The following is a 23,946-nucleotide window of genomic DNA, read 5'->3' on the forward strand; positions in this document are numbered from 1 at the left end:
GATGCAAAATAAAAATGCCCTATGCTTAAAAATTATTTAACTTCTGTAAGATTTTGTAATGAAGAAATTACTTTGAGAAAATTGTGAATATCAGTTTATTCAGTGTATTGGATAATATTTTATTCAAAATTTTAATCATATTTAAACCTTTCTTTTCAAATTCAAATTCTAATGTCACTAGGTCTCCCCAGAAATCTACTGAAATTTCATTATGAATCCAAATGACATACACGTATGCATACTACATTCAGAATAACTAAATCATTGCAATTAGCGATTAGTTAGGGAACATCAAAGTACCAAACACGTTAAGAGGAAACTGGTAGCAAGACTGGTTTTTTTCTTCTTTGGTACAATCGTCTTTACAGGACATGTTCAGAAGTCCCATTTCCCTGAACATAGCAGAAATGAACAAGCTTTGTCACACTGTCCTGTTTCAGGGCCACTTGCACAACTGCTGTCCTCAGTGTTTCCTCTTTTTCAGTCTAGCTCATACCTGCAGTATAACAGGAAAAGCCCAAATTTTATTTGGGTTGTGTTTTTGCATGGTTTGTGACTTTGCCACAACACCACCATTTAGGCGTCATTTCTGTGCTGCATTTGCACTTTTTGTGAATACTGTTTCTTTTTTTAAAAAAAAAAATCATCCGTTTTGCAAAACCAGTACAAAGAGAATACATTTGTGCTTATCTTGGACAGAAATCTTACAACTACATAATTACAACGCTGTGCCACTTTGAAATTCAGACTTGTCACTTCTAAGGGGAGGAAATAGGAAATTGCCCATCTGTTACTCATGTATCTTTCACCCTTCTGAAAATGTGCCAAAACTGAGCAATTATTTTAAGGTTTCTGAAATGTTTAGTTGACAAATCTCAGCAAAAATCTGATAAACTTCAATAGCTAAAAATCTAAGCTCTCATTTGTATTAGGCATGTGCCATCTAAAACTTACACAATTTTTTTTTTCTTGTAATTGCTAATCTCCAAACTCTGCAATCTAGTGCTCTGCCAGCCTTCAGAACTGATCAACAGCATTATTCTGTCTGGTCCTCTGTCACAATGCAATAAGGAGATTAACAAAGAGGTGTGTCTATCTGAATTAAAGACAGGGTATCTCTTGGCTTTAGGGAATGAAGGTGATTTGGTTGAGTTTAAAGTCCTAGCTTATCTTTAGAAATAGTTTCTTTTCATCTCAGGTGGGAGACAGAAGAACTGGTGACTGCAACAGGATTGTTGGAGTAGGTCACGCAATTCAGGAGAATGGGTAGAGCAAGATAGGGCAAGAGAAGGAATAACATTGAGACCAAAGCAACAGCAGATGGAAACAATGAGTGAGTGAAGCTCTATAATCATTAGAATAAATCCTAAACCCAGAAATCTGCTGAATCTTACCATTTAAGTAGCTATGAAATGCAGTAGCTAGGGGTATGCAGTCTCTCCTGATGTGCCTGGCACTCAGGGAAGTCAGCTGCATGCTACTCTTATCAATTATTCCCTTTGCTCAAGTGACAAAAGAATATTTTGAAAATGCTGAAGTTCCTAATCCAAAAGGTGAAATGTACACATTGAAATGATGTCTTGGGTATGGAGAGGGGGAGGCTTCTTTGAATGATAAAATAAACCTAAAAAATTACATTTGATTAAAACATTTACAGAAGATGCCTCTCAGCTATTCTGTAAGACATGAAAATCTTGGGGCAATTATGTAGCATTTGAGTACTTGATAACCTTCGCATTATCTTGATGTGCTTTATGGATGATTCTGCATGCATACATAAGTATGTATGTATGCATGTGCACACGCAAAAGAATTCATGTAAATTCATGCCAGTTCACTCTAACAGACTCAGTAACTTAAGGATTTGAGCCTTGAAAGATCAAGGCTTGCCGCAGGAATGAGTTTACCTGATGTTGTTAGTAAATAAAAAGTTTAAAAAAAAGGATTTAGAGCAGGTCAGAATGATGAAATTCAAATTAAACTGCATGTAGAGTACATAGCTTCTGGAGGGGTTCACAGAGGGATCCCTAGAGACTTCATTCTTTCCAAGTGCTTCTGGGTAGCCAATGGAAATATGCTGTCCATTCTGCCACAGTGTGAGTGGGTTCCTCTTTCATGTAATCACAACCTGATCTTCAAAGAATAAAAGAATTTTAATGGGAGTTTTTCCTTTTGTAACAAAACTTCAGTCATTCTGAGATAGATGTACTCTTCAATATTGTATTTCTGGAATAGATTTGAACAATGAATAGGTATTGGTGGGTACCCAGTAGCTGGAATGGCAAGTTCTCCCCCACCTTTCTGATACATTCTGCTCTTCTGTCTTCCCTTGCAAGAAGACTTGAAAAATACATTGAACTGCTGTAAGTCCTAGACAGACTCTTATGTACAGTATCTCATCCAGAGAGGATGAAATGAGCTTTCTTTTGGAACACTTCAGGGGAAACAGTATCAATACATTCATTTTAAACTGAAAGGGAGTTGTCTCCATAAGTAGAATTAGACTCTGAATGTAATTATCTTGCTCTCAGAAAATCTGTCTTATTCACTGGAGAAAGGTTATTTGGATAAGGGAAAAGCATCTGGAAGAGCTCAAAAACAAGCTGACTTTTACCAGGGTGTACTTCAGTTCTGAAGTGTTCCCAACAGAAATCTTTGAAATAAAGAAGCTTTGATGCCACTTTGGTCATTTTTACAGAAAATGTAGCTAAATAATTGCCTTTTAGATGTGATTTTCAAGCACTGTAGGCAGCATTCATAATTCTGAACTTGCAGTTCATATTTTTTAATTTTATCAGTTTGTTTGTGTATGAGTAGATAGAGATACCTGCAGCTACTCTGATTTTATTAGATATGACAAGTACAGACATTCCCAGCTGATTTCAGCTAAGCTACGTTTTCATACATCCCTGAGGGCAATCTCCATAACAGTACTCACTGAAATCTATTCTAGTTTAGCAGACTGCAACTGAAGGCTGCCTACTCAAATAAATTATATCAACAAAACAGAGCCAATTAGGTAACTGTGGTGGGTTGACCTTGGCTGGACACCAGGTGCCCACCAAGTCACTCTACCACTCCCCTCCTTGGCAGGGAAGGAGAGTAAACAAGATAGGAAAAAACTTGTGGGTCACGATAAAGGAAGTTTAATAAAGCAGAAGCCGAATGTGGAAGCAAAGAAAAATGAAAGATTTATTCTCTACTTTCCATCAGTAGGGGATGTCCAGCCAGTTCCCAGGAAGCAGGGATTAAGTACACTTAGTGGTTGCTCCAGAAGACAAATGTTGTAAGAATGAATGCCCCCATTCCTTCTTCTTTCTGTTAGCGTTTATTGCTGAGCAGACATCATATGATGTGGAATATCCCTTTGGTCAGTTTGGGTCAGCTGTCCTGTCTCTGTCCCAAGATCTTGCCCATCCCCAGCCTACTGGTGGGGGGGATGTTGGATGCCCTGATGCTGTGGGAGCACTGTTTAGCAGTAGTCAAAACACTCTTGTGTTATTAACACCGTTCTACCTACCAATACGAAGCATGTCTCTGTGAGTGTTTCTATGGAGAAAATGAACTCCATCTCAACCAGATCTAACATATAGTTAGAAAGACCTTTAGCATTTATTAACTAGAAGCTAAGTAGAATTTTAGTGTGGATATTAAAGTGGATTTTAATGTGGTATGCTGATAACAGAAAAAGAGATATGAAATAGTAAGAAGTGGAAGAAACAGAATGATGAGAATTATCTCCTGAAACCATTCTGGTCAAAATCACTATTTTTACACTACAATTCCATCAATAACAAGTGTTACAGACATTCCAGAATATTTCCCCCCAGTTTATGCACAACCCTGGTCAGTACAGTAAGGCTCATGGAACAAAAATAAAATAAGTTTTATTAAGCAAGGACACCATCATTTTATGTAGGATTTGCTCTATTCTGGGAAAAAAGCTCTTTTAAAGTTCCTGCTAATAGCAAGTTTGGTTAGTTTCCCAGTGCTCACATCTCCTGTTCCAGATGGTCAATGACGTGAAACTCTAATTATCATCAACAAAATAAGCTGGGAGTAAACCCTTCCTCAAAGGTAAAAAGAGCAGATGGACAACCATAATTTCATTATTATAGAAATAATAGATGGAAAGGATTCCTCATCCATCTTTTAAAATCATTCACTAACTTGTTGCACAACTCTGTTATTTCAGTGGTTTCCATGGTACATAAGCCTTTCTATCAACATTTGGAATAGTAGCTGCATTCACCTTGTTTAAGATGGAGCAGTAAGTGAAATGCTTGGGCTGAGCTTCCATCCAGCATTTTGCTTTCTTTCAAGTAATTCTATTTTATTCTTTTAAAAAGTGTGACTGTCATCCTTCCTCAGGAACCTTTCTGGGAATAAAATTGCAAACAGTATTGATTTGGAATGAGGCAATGGTCAACTCCAGAGACACAGTGAGTCATTTGTCCACATCTGCAGCTCAGAGGCACTGAAATCCCTAGATTGTCAAGATTCAAGGTTGTGCTACTCGGTACCTTTGAGCAACACTTCCTATGCCTGTTGCGGTCCAGTGCTGGTCTTACTTTGATCTGCAAGTTCTGTGATGGGTTTTGCAAAGGCAATCACCTCTCTAGGCCTGCCACAGGGCTCAGTTCCTCTAGCTCTGCCAAGTGAATCTACATAAAGACAGCTACCAAGAAAAGGTCTGAGAGCAGCTCCCTTTCGTGCAGAATCTCATTCCTTTTCTGAATTCAGATGCATTGCCTGATTGCAGTGTACTGCTCTTTAGAGCTGCTGTCCTAATTCCTATACTTTTCATAGTTTCTTTACAGTTCAGAAGCACATTTTCGTGTCCTGCTTAAGGATTTCAAACATAGGCACTCCTAAAAAAACAGCATAGAACTGCAAAATTGCACCAGAGAAAAATAATTAGTTATTTCCTCTGCAGCCCTATGAGTATATAAGCCTTTTTCCCCCTCTAAAGTGTCCTAGCTACAGGACTGTCAGTATCTGTATCTACAGAGTATGCCTTATCTTTGTTTCTCACCATTTCTTGTGTTTTCTCACCCTTGTTTCTTTTTTCTAGCCAGGTCTTCACAATGTCCATTTGTTGCTTTCAACAGTTCAGTCTTTTACTTTCTCTTTCATCTCCATTTCACCATCTTTTCCCATATTTAGAAACCTATGTGCCTACTATTTTCTTTAAGCAGAAAATGTTGCATGTGTTAATGCCTTTCACATTTTTGTCATCTGATGGCACAGGTGCTTCTATTTCTCTCTTTTCTTCCTGGGCTAGAAGTGTGACTCTGTGCACACTTTATACAATAGCTGGCAAGGAAAGAGGCTTATACATTTGTGAAAAAAAAAGCTGAACAGTATTATGTGTAGGTACACTAAAGCTACTAACTGTGTGCGCATAAGGGCCCACTTAGGAATAGAAGTGTTTTTTTTCACACTATTACTTACGTACTGATATGCCCAGGATGAGTGAATAACATCTTGCCTGCACTCAGATACATGTTGGAAATAAACAGAACTTAAATAAGTTTCTTTTTCACTCCAGTGGCTGAGAAAGTATGGTAAAAGACACTAAGAAATTGCATGAATACATGGTTTAAAAAAAGGCTAAAAATAAAGGGGCAAAAGAGAAACATTCTTTTTTTATCTGTAATGACTCAATACTGAAGCATTCATATTTTTTGACTAACAATGCCTAATATGTCTTCAGTAGGAGTATGGGTTAAAGCCTGACAGACATCACCATGTTCATAGATTGAGTGAACTCCCAGTTACCTACGGAGGAGAAAAAAACTGAAACAAAGACAAAAGTACTGACTGATAAAAAAGTCCTTGTTTCTTAATTGATTAAACATGATAGAATGATAGAAAAGAGTTTGAGACAGTATGTATGGAAGCCCACAATGTCCCTTTTGAAGGCCACTTTCTGAATATAACCATAATTTAAGTGAAAAATACAAGAACATTCAGCTGACTTTCCTCTGTAAAATTTGTTATTCAATGCGTTCAGGGATCAAAATTCATACAGAATAATACCCCCAAAACTGAAGGGCAAAGGATCCAAATTAGAGATAGTCCATGACAAAAGAACAAAGTTTAAAATAGTCCTAAAGGAGCCTCACATCTGCTGAGACATGCATCAAGGAGACACTCATCATAGCTTTCAAAGCTCTTACTTCCTGCAAATCCCAGCTCCCAACTTCATTATTCAGCAGCACTGTTACAGTATCTTTTCATGTCCTTTACAGAACTGCTGATTTTAATGTACAATACACAAAGAATCACAATTAGAAATTGTGAAAAGTAGAAAAGTAACACTTACAGGTAATGGATTGTTACCTCACCAGGCCAGTGACAAAGTGAAACATAAACTGAATATTTGTACCTTTATTTGGTGTTTGTCCAATGTCTGTTTCTTCAGTCTCTGATTACATTTTCTTCCTGTGTAAACTATCTTCAGGTTCAGTGACATAATAACAGAATTAAAACCACTCAAGTAACAAACATGTAGGGAAACAACCAAACCCAAAAGGGTTTAAAGGTTCTTATGGATTTTCTATTTGAGGTCTATTTGATGAAAAAAGTTTTGTATAGTTTGAAGAGATCTAAACTGAATTGGAATTAGTAACGTTATGATTGTACCTATCAGTAAGAATAACCAATATGACAGAAGGAATTCTCTGACTTCCTAAGTCAGTTACAGTGATCACTGAGGATGTCAGCCTTAGAGGGTGCTCAGCACAAGCTGAGTGGAACTCTGGCTTCTGAGTTATTTCTCCTGGAAATCATGCTGGGTTTCAATAAATTTGTCTTAGCTACTTTTGCCATGTTATTCTAGAAAGCTTCATACAAGCTTCCAGGAGAACTGCCAAGAAAGAATAGTGTGAGCATTATTTAAACTTGTATATGATATTACTAGATTAGAATGAATGTATTTTTGAGCATGAAGAAGGTATGCTATAACATATGTTGGTATATGTATATATTTGAAATACTTAAGATGAGCTATGAAACTACTTACAAGGGATTTCCTCACTGGACATGGTAAAGTTGATCATTATCTTTATCAATTTGCCCTGCCTGTTTTCCCCTCAGTACTTTGAATGCACATTGAATAATTAGAGTTCCTCCTTTACAATTTATCCTACTGTAGCAAATAAGCTCTGTTTACATTACAGAAGGAAAGACAAAAATAAGGTGAAATGGGCAACCTGCAAACAATACGTCACAAATTTCAAGCCTTTTAAGCTATTAAAAAGGGGTCTGGATTCTATGGACACTTAATTTATCAAGCACAGATATAGTGTCAAACATTGTAGTTAGATTGTGAAAATTGGACTTGAAAGTTATCTATTTTTAGAGAAAATGTTATATTCCAAGAACTTTGGAAAATGAAATTTCTTCATTATGGTAAACCACTTAGTAAATCTTTGAACCAATCAATAGAAGCTTATTGTGTAGAAGGGGGTTGCAGTACTGTTCTACAAGCACAGATTTTTGGGGATGAAAAAAAAACCAAAACAACCTGACTGTTACCTATTTACTTCAGACCATCTTATCTGGCCAATAGATACTCACTGAATTTCTGCTTCTGTGAGCATCACTGGAAATATGTATCTCACCCACAAATACTGTTCTTATCAGCAAGGGTCATAAAATAACAGCACTTCACCTTCAGTTCTTACCTAGTACCAAGAATTTAGCCTTTTGGCACTGGTCAAGACTTTTGCCAAGGGAGCCTTATGGCCTAACTGTGTCAAGTCTGTACCTTCCATTGCCAATTTTTTGCAAATAGGCATTAATAAGCTTTGTGGAAATCTACACAAGCGATAGATACTTTACACAAGAGGCAAGATACCCATTTCAAAACAGTCCTCTTTTTTGGGGGGGGGTCTTTCCTTTTTAATTTCTTCTGAACCTCCAAGTTTTTCATCTCTTCCTTTACGTACCTAAGGTATTTAACTTAAAAATGGCAAAGCAAACTTCACAAAAAAACCTGTTCTTGTAGTATTACTTTTATCTCTGCCCCAAAATGTCTCTACTTCTAAGCCCTGTAGGCAATTAGCATTTTGACACAGGATGTCATCATGTCATGTGTCAGCTAGTTTCTGTGTTCACTGGTTTCATTGCCATGTAATCATCAACCACATTCTTTATCTTCAGGATTTTCACTTCATTCATGTATCTAACTTGACTTGCCTATAACAAGTTACTAAATTCATTCCTTGCTGTATGTCTCACATGTGACAACGTAACATACCCTGTGTCCCCTGGCTGCCACTCACTTTTTTTGATTACCTGTGAAAGACTCTGCCATATGTTGATGTCCTTGCTGCCAATGTGACTTCCACACTATCACCTCTTCCAGTGGATGAAACTTCATCAGGCCTACTGAGCAATGGTACAGAGCCAGCAGAGATGAAGTCATGTCTTTCGCATAATGATGATACAAACACTTCTGACATTAGCTACAATGGAAACATCTCTCATGTAATGTTCTCTTAGATAATTTGTTAGCAGGGAACATGTATCAGTATTCATTACCGCTTTATACATCCTGCACTCACTGAGCACTCAGCATGAGAAAGATTAAATAGCTCTGCTGAATACACAGTTTCAATGCTAATAACGTGTTCAGCTACTTTTCTGTCACATCTTAAGCTATGCAATGTTTTTTCTACAACTTTTCCACACTTTCTTCATCAAATTTGTCTGGAAATGTGCACCACCCATGCCAAGCCCAAACCTATAATATGTGCACTCAAAATATTTGCAGGTGTTTTCTTCAAGAAGTGATATATCATACAAAGACAGAACAATGAAAAAAGAACGAAAGTGAAAAAAAGGTTAACCTTATTTGCTCAAAAATAACCATAAATTATTTATTCAGGGAATTGGATGGCAGAAGGTTAAGTTTATAGCTCAGACAACGGCTTTATGTGTGCTGGAACATCTGCAAGCTATATTTTGCTGTTAATGTTTTTGCAAAAAAGCTGAAGAAGCTGAAACCCCAGGAGCTAGAGGATACAAGCAGTGGTAAAGAAAAGCCATCATCTGGAATTTTGTATGAAAATATTCACTGCATCATAGACCAACACCTAAGAAAGCAAAAGAAGTCATTCCATACAGTATATGAGAGAGCAATACAAGAGACATAATCTTAGGTGATATTCTTTCATTCTGGAAGCTACAGAATAAAGCCAGGTAAACTTCTTGGTGATAAAGTACAATGTACCTGAGAATGATTTCTTTATTAAAAATTGTAATACAAATATGATTGGAAAGGCCTTTTCATAAAACATTGCCATAATCTGTTGTCTAAAATTAAATTCCAAACAGTGAAACAATCTGTAATTGTAAAGATTATAAGGATACTTAAACACATGTAGAAGAAGCTCAAATATCTTCAGATATATTTTCCTATGTATGTTTTATTTGTTTGCTTTAATGTTAGCATATATAAAATACTTCTACAGAAAAAGCTTATGCTGCAGGTAGACGTAGAAGGTGGACAGGGGTGCCAAGTCAATTTGCTGGAAAACAAAGTATGGAGGAAACACTTGTGGTGTAATTACTCATATAGGTTTTTCTTGGTAAAAGCAGACATGTTTGGTTATCTAATAAGTATTGTAGGGCTCTGTTATTATTTTTCCTAAGTGTCTTGAATCCTTGACATAAAAGAGTCTCAAAAATTACTCATTTTGAATATTTGAATTTCCATTTTCTTCCAAAACTTTATTTTCTGTGAGAATTCTCACAAACTTTCTGTTAAAAGGAGACTTTTGTCCTAATAATGAAAAGTTGTAAGCAACTCTTGAGTTACTTATGTAGAAAATCCTTATTACAGCTACAATACCCTTATAGAGGCTCTTGTGTGTATGAGCTCTCCAGACACACAACAGCTTGTCAGCCTTTCTGCAGCCATGATTGTCAATTTGATTCACACTGATCCCTCCTGCACAGATTATCTAAAAATAGCACAGTATAAATGAGATCTCGCAATTATTACAAATACTCGGGTGTTTGTTATGGCAAGATGGCCTATAGCAGAGTTGCTGATTTGGCCTGGAGAACTTGTGTGCTTCGTAAATATTTTCTGAGGACAACTGGCCCTGTGCATACTGTCGCAGCAACAGAGCTTGTTGTTGAAAGAGTAGTGGTGGCTGGTCCTGCTGCTGTCCTTTTTAAACTAAGTGATAAATAGCACAGGAAAAATAGAGGTTGGAGGGAGAAGCTGAAGGAGATGGGAGATACCATATAAAGCCTTGTTGGCCCACAGCCATGCTACCTTTGGCTTGTCAAATTGCCACAGCTAGCCATCAAGGCCTTCCCTTTTTAATTTTCCTCCCTTTCCTGCAGTGAATCACTCTTGCAGACATTAACTGGGTTATTCTGTGATCTGATGAAACATACTGTGTATTCTCTTAGTCTGTTTTCTGGTCACCATTACATAGTGTATAAAATTACTTAATATTGCTTTTCCAGATTTGTAAACATTATTCTCACACCTTTTTAAATAGTCCCCTATTACTGTAATTATGAACATGTTGTGTTTGCACAGCCTGAGAAGTGTTATATGTTACGGAGACAAAAAGTAGCTGTTCTTTTGTTGTGAGAGAAAAATAGTATTCTTCATTTAAACTCAGCTTGGTTTAGTCGGGTGTTAATGCACTGAAGCTGATATTATCAAGAGGGTATCTTAAATTAAAAGGCAACAGGAAGGAAAATCATGTTATATTGTGGAAATATTGCATTTTTGCAGAAGCTGATTCTTTAAGCCAGAAATTAATGAAACATGGAACCAATGACATCATATATTCTCTCCAGTCTCTAGAAATGATTAAATATGTTAGATAAATCAAGTATCAGTCACACTGAATATACAGAAAAATATGCTAGTTTCCAGTGAGAACATTCTGTAATAAAGAAGACTTGCAATATCCCATGTATAACAAAGAAAACAAGAAGAGATAGCCAGCATTTGCATCAGGCGTCCTTCCTATAGGTTTCTGTATCCATGTGCAGGCTGAGGGTCATAACTAGGACTTGAGTACTGGGAAGAGTAGAGGTTAGAAACTCATGAATCATGTACTATCTGATAGTACTTTTCCTTCTAGATTTGTTTTGCAGTTGAGTTACACCTTTAAGAGATCTATGTGCTTTGACATCACAGCAATGGAAAACTAGACAGTTAAAAGTATTTTAGGTCTCCTTGAGCTCCTTGTAGCTTGACAGTTCCCCAGTCTATAGGAGCCTTACACTAACAGATGAAGAATCTAAATGAACTATAAATGTCCAAGCCTTTATTAAGTAAAGCTTAGTGCTAGAGAAAAAAATCACCTACACACTTATTTCCAATTCTAATACCTACTTTAATGCTTTTCTGTCTGTTCTCTCTGCTGAGATTTCTATTCTCTGCTTAGTTTTTCTTTTGCATTTTTTATTATTTGATGTACTAGATGCTCTCCTAAGTGACACATTCCAACCACAGTCACTGAATGTGACAGCCATGCTGTATCTAATAATGAAATGCTGTGCTCAGGCACTTGATAGCATTTGAGAAAAAAACCCCTCTTGCTCTAAAAACAATGTGAGGTGTTTAGCACAGGTGAATGTAACTAGACTGATAATTGCAGAACAATAAATTAAATAGGAATACTATTTTTTGCATTGTGAAACAATTTTGAGTATTTTTTTCAATTCAACTATTTCAAGTTTCTAGATGAGATTTCATAAAATATAAAAAAAAATAGACAAAATATAAACCTCATTTTTTTTTAATGACTGTAAACTCTGTAAGTTTGTTTTCTGAAGGATAGAATAAATCCCAGTTCAAGAATCTGTGTTTTAAGGAGAGAAAGGTGCGACTGAGTTGAAGCTTACTGTGAAGCATCTTCAAGCATCCTGGAAAACTGAATTCAATTTTGCAGAGTTCTGTTACTTTTAAGATTATCTGAGAGGATTATTTGTATTTCTAGCTAAGCTCCAGGAAGCATATAATACATATAGAGTGGAGTTATAAAGTTGAGATCCTGTTAATCGTGTACTTGGCATCTGTGCTTTTAGGACAGCACATACTTGTGTGATTTTGGTCCATCATTTGTGATCTGAGGATTTCTGAGAATAAAAAAGCTATATACAAATTTAAGATAATATTATCAGACGAATGTCTGTCATATTCAATAAGCTTAGGTAGACAAACTGAGCTCCTGTGTACCACTTTGTGGTTTTAAGTTGGGAAAATAGCAGATTGCAAAAAATAAAGAGAACCTGTCTCCAAATTTATCATTGCCCTATGTCCTAGGAGCTCATTCAGCATTATTTATTCAAGATATCTTGTTGAGAAAGTAAATAATAATAAATCAAAGTGACACATTTTACAAAATATAGTGTTTTCTAGGTTGAAGAAAATGAACTAAAATAGCATTTTAGATACACAGTTACCATTGACGCTATTGGAAACCTGGTGTTTAACAAATCAAGAATGACTCCAGAACTACACCTCTGTAATGAAATCTTCAAATGTTTTATCTCTAACATAAACTTTATCAGTGAGTATCGTATCAGCAATGCAAGCCTGTAAATATCTCACCAAGAATGGAGGTGGGTATACTTACTATGTCAGCACAATAGCCACGGCATCATTTAGGACACTCTCTCCAAACAGGAGTGTGTACAAATCTATATCTACATGCAGCTCATGGAAAATAGCAAGAACTGTCACTGTATGGAGACAAAGCAAAATGAGTTTGTTATTTTTATATTCCTCTAGCAGTTCAAGAAATAAAGCAATGTTAGAATATGGCTTTTGAGAAGTCCAGTCCTATTTATTGCCTAAGTGGGTAACAATTAGTTAGAAGGGATCAACTGAAGTATATAATCCAGCAAGTCTATGAGTTTTAATGCTTCAGCTGAGCTAGGAAGAAACTTTCTTTTTCACACAGAGAATCATGAATAAATGAAAATGTCACAGCATATTTTACTGTGCATAAAGTATTATGATCTTGTGACCAAGGAGAAATAAGGGTGCTGAAAAGACTTGGGTTTTGCCATGCACTTTGTGTGAAATGAGTAGTAGTTTACGTATTTTAAGAAGGATATATAATAACACTTATCCATCTGTTAATGCATGCTCACTGAGAAACATGCATAACAACCTCATATCCTGTCCCACTAGCAGCATAACCACTTTCACCTGAGGTGTAGCATATCTGTAGTCATGAAGCTCTCTCATCCAAATTTGGATATCTGATACTTGTAACCCATTTTAAGGTTCCTTCAGCATATCACTAATTTAAGTCTTTACCTCCTCCTTGAGTTATATGCTATATTTGATTGTTATCTTACCAGTGCAATAGAAAAAATAGAATGTGTTGAATTTAAATTGCAGTTGGATAGATAATTTAGACATACATCCCCAAGGGCATTTAAATGCTTGGCTGATATCCAGGTAATTAAGTACTATAGATTTTAAAGAATGCCTTATTTGTTTTATGCCTCAATTTTCTTATCTGTAAACAGGAGATCACAATCCATCCCAAGATTCACCTAGCACTTCATAATCTCCAAATGAAGGTGGCTATCTGTGTCCTGTGTTGATATTGTGATTCTTTCTTTGCATGGACAAAGCAGAGCATTCTCTTTTCAAACCCTAATGTAAAGGCTTCCAATTATTTGTATGGTTAAAAATTACATGTTAACTCACTGCTTCACTGGTGCTCATTCTAGTACATAATTGTGCAATTGACTCAATCTTTGTAGCCATGGGATCCCAAAGATTAGGAGTGCTCCTGGGATGCCACATTAACATCTGACATTTCAGAAATTAAAATTACTTTTACATTGAGATGGCTGCTGATAATTCACACAAAAACATGAACAGGCAATTATGCTTTGTCTTAATAACATTTCTTGGAACTTTGAAATCATTGCCAATAGGATTTTCTAATGGCACTTAAATGTCTGTTTAATCTAAAAATTAGTTTATAAACCCAAAGTAGATTCTCAGTTCTCCTGTGAGATTTTCTGTCAGTGATCTCTGTTGATGTGTTATCTTTGAAGAATTTTGGCAGTGTTATTCTACAGAAGACAATCTGGGAGATGTGCGTAGCTGAACATTTGCTGATATAGCTATATTTAAATTAGATAGTTATATTTAACCATCCTGGTAATCTCACCCATCTACTCCCAATGCAGTTATAATTTAAACTAGGAAGAGACCTTTTTCCCCAGGAAGACACAAGGGTGTAGGAAGAAATTTTATTGGCAAAAGATACCTTCATGGTTCATCAATACCTATATTTGGATTTTTGCTTGATTAGCAAAAGCCTTAATGTGCTAAATTTGGACCCAATTTAGATTCCCATTCTTTGATGTCATTGGCTTGTTTTCTACAACTATTTGCCACTTCCAGCTTTTGCTTATTAGCTAATTAGTTTGGGCTCACGTTAATAGTCACTGCAATAATGATAGAAGGAAAAGAAAATAGTAATCGAAGTCCAGCGTACTGTTGGTATGTATGTGTAGCAGGCCAAGCCAATTAGACAGGCGCCTACACATTCCTCTCCTTCCTCTTGCCTCCTAAAAAAATCAGCTTTATCTTGCTTTCTCTTCCTACTCTACCACAAAAATCTGACTTAAAATCTTTCCAAATGAAAGTGGAATAATAAAGCAAGCAACACAATAATGCAGTAATTGGCTTTTCTGGGAGAGACTGTTCAGTTCACCCATTTCTCCCATTTCCAAAGGCGGTTATTGCATCTTCTTTACAGCATTGCCTGTACTGGACTGAGTAATTTTAGTTTCTTCTCTGTCCCTGTGTTTTCCTGGCCCAAGACACAGCAAGCTTCAGCCACACTACTACTGATGACAGATATTTGTCTGATCTGTTTTTAAATGGAATGATGCTAGTTCCACAAATTGCAAGGGAGACTAACCCACACTTCAGTATTCATACAGTTTATAAGTGCAGTTATTCCTGAATTACTAACCTAAATCTCCCCTCCTTCTCTTCAAGTCTGTAATTTTCATTCCTAGCCTAATGAGAAACAAATAATTTGTCACATTTATTCCCTTTTCTTTCCAGCAACATTTTGCCTATTCAAAGACTCATTTCGTCTCCTGCCTAAACTGACTCATTTCTTTCAAACTCCTCCTTTCAGTGAGTTTTCTAGCCCGCTAATCACTTCTAATCAGTCGATAACTTTCCTGATATACAGTGCCCACAATCAGATCCAAGTTCTGTAGGTGACATTTTCTGCTGAGAAGAATGAGAAAAGAAGGGATGTGAAAAGATGCTTTAGAACAAGTAAATAAATCCTGTTTTCTGTTTTGTTTTTTTTGCTGTGTATTGGTACTGATACATATTCATTCAACATTTTCAGACTGTAAACTTGAAATTTTTCAGCAGTGAATGCTTATTTCTGATCTTCTATCTAAGAAGTTGATTATTACCAAGTGTAGCATTTATCCTTGATTTTAAATCATTGCAAGAATCATATTGAGTTCTAATCGTGTCCTTCAAAGTGTTTACAATCTCCTTTCAGTTTAGTGTTATACATCAAAGAAGCATTCTCTATTCACTAGCCAACTCATTAATGAAAATGTTAAATAGTATCTGCATAAGAACAGAGGACTGTGTAATTTTTAGCATTCACCCCATTTAAGAGTTCAATAAAACATTTTCACTTTGTTTTGCCAACCACCAATCATTTCCTCAAGATCACATTTGCCTTCATTAATTAAGAGAATTTATGGATATAGTTCAGAATGAGCATATTAAAAGGGACATGATACTCTACTATGGAGAAAAGTTAATTTAAATTATTCTCTGGATAGGATAATACTCTATGAATAGTCATTATTGCCCAGAGTAGTTGCATCACATTTTGTCTGATGGGAGACTTTAAGACTCAAGGGAATAAATTTCAAAATTCAGTATTGCAATCATATACCACAGTAACATATCTAATCTGAGAAACTTCATATCTAAGGCTTTCTGAAGGCACTTTTGAGGAACAGTATGTAGGGCTTGGGTTTTGTGTAGTAATTACTTGAAATGTTGTATAATTTATTAGATTCAATATGCATTATGAAAATGCCAAACTACTTTTCATTAAAGTACACAGCATCTCTTAATCTCGTATTTCAATCAAGCATATGAGGACAGAGATATAGGTGAAAAACTAGATGGCTAGAAGGACAGCTAATTGGGGAACAGCAAACAAACATTTTTTTGTGGCAGTAGGATACTAAACCAAATAGAAATAACAAGTACCGGAGTTACTGATTCAGAAAGGGTTGTGAACTTTGTTAAAAAAATCAGTGATGGGAAGCATGAAATAGTGAAGCATCTAAGATTTTCACAGTGTTTGCGACAACAGAAAACTCATTCAATTCTTCCTTAACTTCATAGGCTGAGGCCACATCTGTTAGATGTTAATAAGCCTAGCATGATTTGGATTGTATCCAAGTCAGAACAAGTGTCTGTACACCTGTTTGTGAAAGATGTCTTTTGGTACATGTAGAAACAAATAGGCTTGTTCCTAATTCCTGTAAAATGTATGTCTAACTGAAATATCAGCAAATCACAATAATCCCTGTTAACTGTATCCAATACTTTGCTGTTCTGTTTGAAGGTCAGAGAATAAATTAGACCATTATATAAAGTATTGGTATTATATATACCTCAATCTTCTGACTAGAACTATTAATATACTTCATAGCTCATGGGTCTGAATTCTTTTGGGAGGGCAGTATCACATAGGCAGAAAATATGATGAGAGAAATCTTGCATTTCCTATCGATTTTTCTCTAAAAATAACAATTCTAATTTTAATTATAACCTCCTTTCCCTCCTAATCAGTCATGACACTCACAGATTAGCTCAGTTTTGAATAAAAAGAAAGCATAAAAATATTTTAACTAAAACCAAATTTATAAACAGTCTTCTATAAACAGTGTAGAAAATATCTTAACTTGCTCTATTTATGCATTATGCTTATAACGCAAAATCCTTTGATTTTATGAGAAACTGCTCTTTCTGATAAATATCCAATTTTATCAATAAAAACAGTAGTGCAACTCACATCTCCAGTTCTGCTGTAACCATAGTAACTTCAAATAGAGAAGAGCCCTGTGTTTATCAATTTGACCAAATGTAAGGGAGTTCATACAGTTCAGAAATAGCTGTGCTTCAGCAAACTTTGTGAAGGTAAATGTTTTCTATGCTTGAAATGTCAAAAGTTATAAAAAAAGAAGTGTTAAAGATACATGAAATGTCTGAATTGGAAGGTAATTGTGCAGAATGTGTTAATAACACCAGCAAAGACAAACTGTCAGAGTTGTACTTTTCAGTTATTTTTTGGTGGCTAAGGCTGAGGTCAAATCTTTTCACTCATTTTTTGCCAATTTTGTTCTGTCATTCACCTTATTCCATTACAACCACTGATACCCTGAAGCAACCTATTGCTGGGGCTTATTGCTGTGTCTGCCTTTCAGCCACAGAGAACAGTTGTTGTCAGAATGTCCTTATCTATGCTCAGAAGCAAGGTAGTTTCAATTTGAAGGTCTCTGATGCTCAGGGACTGAGAGCTGGAGGCTCCACTCCCCACGCCAGTACTTTTTCCACTGTTTCTTTGCTGCTCCTGATGAGTGATACATGTAGAACATAGGAAGGAACTACTCCATTTCCTTCAAAGGCATCACGCCAAAAAGATTCCAGAGTCAGGTTATATTAGAAATCAAAACACAATTCTGACACAAAGGAAACCCTTTCAACAGCAAAACAGTGAAATCTGCTATTTTACGCAGATGAAATAACAAGAAGAGATGATTTCCCCAACTACATGATAAATGATACTTATTGATCAGAATAAGGGAAAATATAAATCCTGGTGTGATGTTTTAAATCAAAGACTAATGAAGAGAGAATTTTTGAATTTTAAAATTCTATTTTAAAATTCCTCTTATCTGAAGTCTTGAATTGTGAAACTTTTTCTGCTGGAAATGATAAATTATTGGAAGGAGACATTTCCTGGAATATGAATGATTCACTGGAAGTAACCTTGTTTTGTCCCTAAAGTTTCTACCTTTTCTTTCTAGTGATGTGAGAGTTTTTTGAGGCATTCCTGAGTATCACAGATATTTAGAGATCAGAGTCTACAATGCAAAAAAACCACAACAACACATTCCTAAGTATATCCAGTCATAAATTCTTTTCTTAATCTTAGTTCAAGTGCTAGTTTTCCATATAAGGAAAACCATAGCGTATAAGATAAATTCTGAATCAATTTTATGGAAAAATCTGTATATCAAAGAACTTCAAATGCTCTTCAAAAATAAACCCTACATAATGCTATGACATTATTTCCTTCTTCCTAACAATATTCGTAACTTTTAGCTGGCATACATTTGTTTACTGCCCTAGTAGTAAAATTCTTCTTTTGACATGTAAACATGTACCAGTCGTCTTTACTATTACGAATAAGGAGCTCAACCAGACAAATTTCTGTCAAGTCAGCAGATCAGTTTTTAACATCTTTTGAGACTTAACTGCTTTCCACAGCCAAGGGAAATTAAATGTCCCTTTGAAATGATCTTATAATCCTACACATTGAAGAATTAAATAAAGATCAGGTTGCAAATCTGGCAGGAATTTATTATTTCATCTTAGGACAGTAATTTATTATTCTATCCTAATTCTATAACACTAACAACATTTCACCAGATTTATTTTTTTAAGCTAGATATCACTTATAAAATCATTAGAGTGACTATTTTATGCCCTAGTACATATCAGTTCTCCAGGGTACCATATGTTAACTGATCTTGGAATTCCAATGAGCTCTTTACATTGCTTGAGATTATAACTAACTAGCAAATCCTAGCACACAATGCAATATTTTCAACAGTTTCTACCATTTAATTAAGAAAGGTTAATTCAAAGTACTTTAAGTGTTTAAAGGACTCAAATTTACAGATAAGTCTAGTAAAAACATTTAACAGCTTAGATTACTATGAATATATAAGAGTGAGCAAGAGTGTGTAAGACTGAACACTAAAAAACTCTTGGACACGCACAGACACTCTTTATAAGCATACGATTAATTACAAACTGTTTAGTTCATCACACTAGAAGTAGTTTTCTCAACTGCAGTGTCAGCTTTTTAAGCCTATTTAAAAATCTGGGAAAAGTAATCCTTGTCACTTCTTATTCCTTCCAGCACAAGAGGAGCTTCTCTTCCTCCCTCCTCCCTCCCCCTGCTAATGATTGTTTCAGATGAATCAGTGGTGATTTAATACTATTATAATCAAAATCAGTGCATCTGTCTTAGATATAGTTCTCCTCATAAGTACACACATTCGTGAGACTAAATTGTATTGGACTGGAAAATGGGAAAAGAAACTAAGCCAACTGCGAAACTCTATTCATAGCCCAGTCAAGAAATGTACTTGGAAGCTGTAAGCAGTCCTTTATTCCATAAGCAATTTGTTTTCCTAGGTTTTCTTTGTGCTTTCTGTTTCTGTTTTTCTCTTGCTCTGAGGATAGGCTCCAATCATGTGCTAAATCTTATTAAAGTAGTTGGGTGATTTTATAAGTGGCAGCATATTGGATGCTTGGATTAATTTGAGAATAACAATTTGATGCAGCTTTTACAGCAATCTACCACAACCAGTTTTGTGGAAATATGTTGTTTTACACTATATTTTTAAGCCATCAGAATGATAAATCACAAGTAGAAAGTGTTCTGTTAAATACTGGGTGTTTATTTAAAGAATGAAACAGATTTGTAGAACAATGTTGCTTTCTGTCATTTCTTTTAATAGCCATGAATTTGAAAGATTTATTCATAAGTTCCTCGGAGAAGCTTCTCAAAGGTAGTTAATATTAATGCAGCATGTCATGTGCATCACAAAATACTTTCTGTTCCACTTCCTGTAACAGCTCAACTGAATTTTTTTCTTTTTTTCTCCCAAATCCAATGTACATTTGCAGACTCTGAACTGTGTCTCCCTGTAAAAACTTATCAAAAAATCCTTTTCACCTCCTCCTTCACTGTTGTTCCACTGACGCAAAAACCGATGCTTTCATTTTAATATCAGAGTACTATTATCAGTGTAACAAAACCTAGACAAATGTTGGAAACCTACACTGACTCTGAGGTTAGCCCTGTTTTGATTAGGAGATTGGACTAGAAGCTCTCGAGATGTGCCTTCAAATCCAAATGATTCCAGAATTTTGTGATTCCAAAATTCAGAGTCTGTTTTGTAGACTTGGAGATTTACTGTAACTTTAGTCTTTAAATCTCAAGTCTGCAATTTCAAGTCATCCTCTCGGTATGTACTTTGTTAGAATTCTGTTTAACATTAAACACTGCATTCAAATTATAAACTGATACCTGATAAACAGTATTTGTATGGCCAAATCTGAAAGCTACATTCCCTGTCTCTTTAAAGTGAGTTAGATCACATGTGAATGCAATGTCTAAACTATCAACCATGAGGCTTCAGTGTTAGAGCAGTTCTCGTATCAGTAATGAACAGACTGGTGTCCTGAAGACTGGAAAACAACATTTTTCCAGTCTCCCCAGCAATTTCATTTAGAAAGTTTGGAGCTAAACATAGGTGAACCAGTTACTAAAGAGACCACAAGGGATCTCTGGAGCAAATTTGGCTTCTAATTTTCATAATATCAGACATTTAACAGCTATGGGAATAAAAAAATCCAGAACAGAGACGTTAAACATTTCTATGGCACATGCAGTTGATACGTTCCTTTTTACTCTTCTGACTTTTGAAAAAGTAATTTATTTAAAATGTTACCTGGATCTGTGGCAGACATCAGTGATCCAAAAAATAAACAGTCAGTGAAGTGGAAATCCCATTCTTTTAACTGGCCAGTGTGTACCATAGCCTTCACAAAACCATACATTATCAACCTGTCAGGGGAAAGATAAGACAGCATCCAGACAGAGTATATAACACTTACATTTAATTTACAGTGTTAATCAGGTTCTTACTCTCTTGGCTTCTTTTAAATAAACATATCATGTGAATGTTGAACACAAACTGATAGCGTATAAAAATTCTATTCCATATTCCTCTGTTCAAGTATTGTATTAAAATGTCACAGACAATTCCAAACCAAAGACTTTTCTGAATAACTGTCATTGCTGGCAGCAGAAGACAATGGCTCTAGCTGTTTATTTTTCAAAAGGAAAGATAATGTAAGCTTAAGAAGACATTATTAAGGTTAATTTGGCTAATGTTGTAGAACATTTAAACAAAGGCAGTTCTACTATCAGCTCTATGGCTTGCTCTAATATTGCAAAATGAATTGTTTTATTCTATAAGCTTTTAAATGTTAGCTGTATTCAAAGTTCCAGATACGGTCTCCAAACATGACGGATATTTAACAACTTACAATGACAGCAAGGCAACAAAGTCACACTTCAAAATGCACTGTAAATCCTCACTATTTTCACAGGAAATGCTGTCACTGGTTTATATAACTAGGTAATGCTATCTGAGATGTGTATTCTAACCATAATCTTGAAATATACAGAAAAAATAAATTCTTGTTAGAACCTGTCATAGATTTTTTAATTTTTATACATTTCCAATTTAGTTAATAAAAAGCCCCATAGCATTCAATACCTTTTCCATAAACACAACACATAAATTGACAACTGTGCTCTTTAACTACAGGCTTTAAAAAAAAATAATTTAAGCAGAGCTACAAGCATTCACACTTAGCTACATTTTGCCCTGAGCTGTTTCTGAAGTCATGTAAATGGAGATGTGAGCAACAGATAAAATGGTACAAAACAAACAGCCTAAGAGTTGATTACAAATCATTTTCAGATGCTTTACCAACCTGCAGATTTTCTAAAGTTTTGTAACCTTATTACATTAAGAGGGAAGCAGATAGTTCACCACAGAATTTCCCAGTGTTCCTATGTATTTGTGCATGTATTTATATAAGCTGCCTAGCTAAGAGTTCATAGATCATAGAATGGTTAGCGTTGGAAAGGACCTTAAGATCATCTAGTTCCAACACCCAAATTGCCCACCAGTTGTTCTTAAATAGTTTATCCAATTGTGGGTCTCCTTGATTGCTAAGCACACTTTCTCTCCATACCCAAAAAATAATGATTCAAGACCCTTCAGTGGAGTTAGCCTTTTTATCCCCAGCACAAAGATTCCTGTTAAGGAATGAGTTCTTCAAAAACTGACTGTGGTGCTGTATCCTGATTTGCAATTGTCTCAAAAGTCAACAGGAATGGAAGTGAACATACGCATGCCTTTTAGAAATAATTGCCTAAACCTGCCTGCTATTTTGACAAATGATTCAGTTATAAATATTTTAAAATAACAAATAAAATTAAGTTTTGACTATCCAGCAAATTTACCTGTGGCAGTTGTTTAAACACCTGGTGTAGACATCATCCTGGTCTTTAGCATTCTTTCTTTACACATTATTATTTTCAGTATGCCTCAGTTTACCATCTGTACAAAGTTGCAGATGAACTGGACAAAACTGGATTCAGGAGTCTTTCATTCACATAGAAGGTCTAAGTTTGCCATCAAGTTTAGCACAAGACTTGGTCTCACTTCAAAAACCATCCAGTTCTTGGCTGCACTTAAATGGGGAATAAAACTGAAGATCAGACCTGATCAGGTACTGATTTAGTCACTGAGATGTTAACCTTTATCCATCAGAGAAAGAGAACGACAAACTCAGAATATGATACCCTTTTTAATTTTTAATTCATTAACCACTTAATACATTTTGTTAATGCTCAAATGGTAAAAGTCCAAATTTTCAAAGGAAAACCTAACTAAGTGCAGACATGCATTTGGAATATGTGAGAAACTGCTGCTTTAAATAAACCACAAGAATCTCTATTTGTACCTCCTCCATCTAGCACATATGAAAACATGCACAGAAATAATTTCCTACTGTAAATTACCTTTTAAACCACACAGGCTTTTCTTTAGGAGCTGTGCATTTTTAATAAAGGTCATACACTAAAGTGACCATTAATTATCATTTATCAGTGATTTCTTAGTAGACACAGCCATAAAAAGGGCAACTCCACTTTCACTTTAAATAACTTTAAAATAACTGTAAATAATTTTAAACCAGAAATAACTCTTTTATTTTTCAGCTATAATTTTCTAGTCATATCAAAATTTGGTTTCTTAGCATCTTCTCCAAACTACACCAAAAGTTCATCTGGGGGCTGTTTTGAAAATTATGACCTGTAGAGCAGTTATGAACTGGAGTAAGTTGTCTGTTTTCAAGATTAATAGAACCATGACAGTTTATACCATCTGAGCAATTGTAAATAATTTAATAAATTCATTGTAATACAGGATATACTCACACATCCATTAAAAAAAGGGGTATTTACCTTATTGTATTCTTCTAGATATATCACAAGCTGAATATGCCATGTTTTTAGTATTCTTTAAATTGTGAAATTTAAACAATAAAGCAATTTATTTATGAGAAATATTAATAACTCTTTTGAGAGTAGTAGTTGATGTGGTGTAACTTTTCCACTATATATTGAAAATTTGGATCTCAGCTGGATACCTGAGCTCCCAACAATAGCGATATTAAATATCGTCCAGTTCTATACAACATCAATCCAAAGAGGAAAACATACCCCAGTGACAGTAGGAAATATCCTGCAGTGATGCCCCTATTGCTATTATAAACTAGCACTGAAAAAAATAATCTTTTTCATTTTTAGGGCTGCTGTCATATCATTTGATACATTAAAGTTATTTTTAGCAAGCTTACACCCACCAAGTTTCAGCAAATCTGATTGTTTTATTAATCTTCAAAAATCCATTTATATATTAAAAAAATGTATTAACATATCTGTTAAAAAGTTGTAAATTGTTAAAAAGTGTCAGTGACTGAATTTT

The 23,946-nt window shown here is 35.3% G+C and overlaps 1 protein-coding gene across 1 annotated transcript in view; it reads right to left on the bottom strand.

Annotated features, from left to right (window-relative positions):
* The window catches only part of SLC9A9 (solute carrier family 9 member A9), a 195,908-nt gene that overhangs the window by 132,000 nt on the left and 39,962 nt on the right, over positions 1 to 23,946 (bottom strand). The window contains exons 5-6 of the mRNA XM_005147023.4: positions 20,830 to 20,945; positions 12,624 to 12,729 (exon numbers count right to left, since the gene is read on the bottom strand). Coding sequence (XP_005147080.2) covers positions 12,624 to 12,729; positions 20,830 to 20,945 — 222 coding nt within the window. The remainder of the gene's footprint in view (positions 1 to 12,623; positions 12,730 to 20,829; positions 20,946 to 23,946) is intronic.

Source organism: Melopsittacus undulatus, chromosome 6 (genome assembly GCF_012275295.1).
Source record: "Melopsittacus undulatus isolate bMelUnd1 chromosome 6, bMelUnd1.mat.Z, whole genome shotgun sequence".
In the NCBI taxonomy this organism is placed as follows: Eukaryota; Metazoa; Chordata; class Aves; order Psittaciformes; family Psittaculidae; genus Melopsittacus; species Melopsittacus undulatus.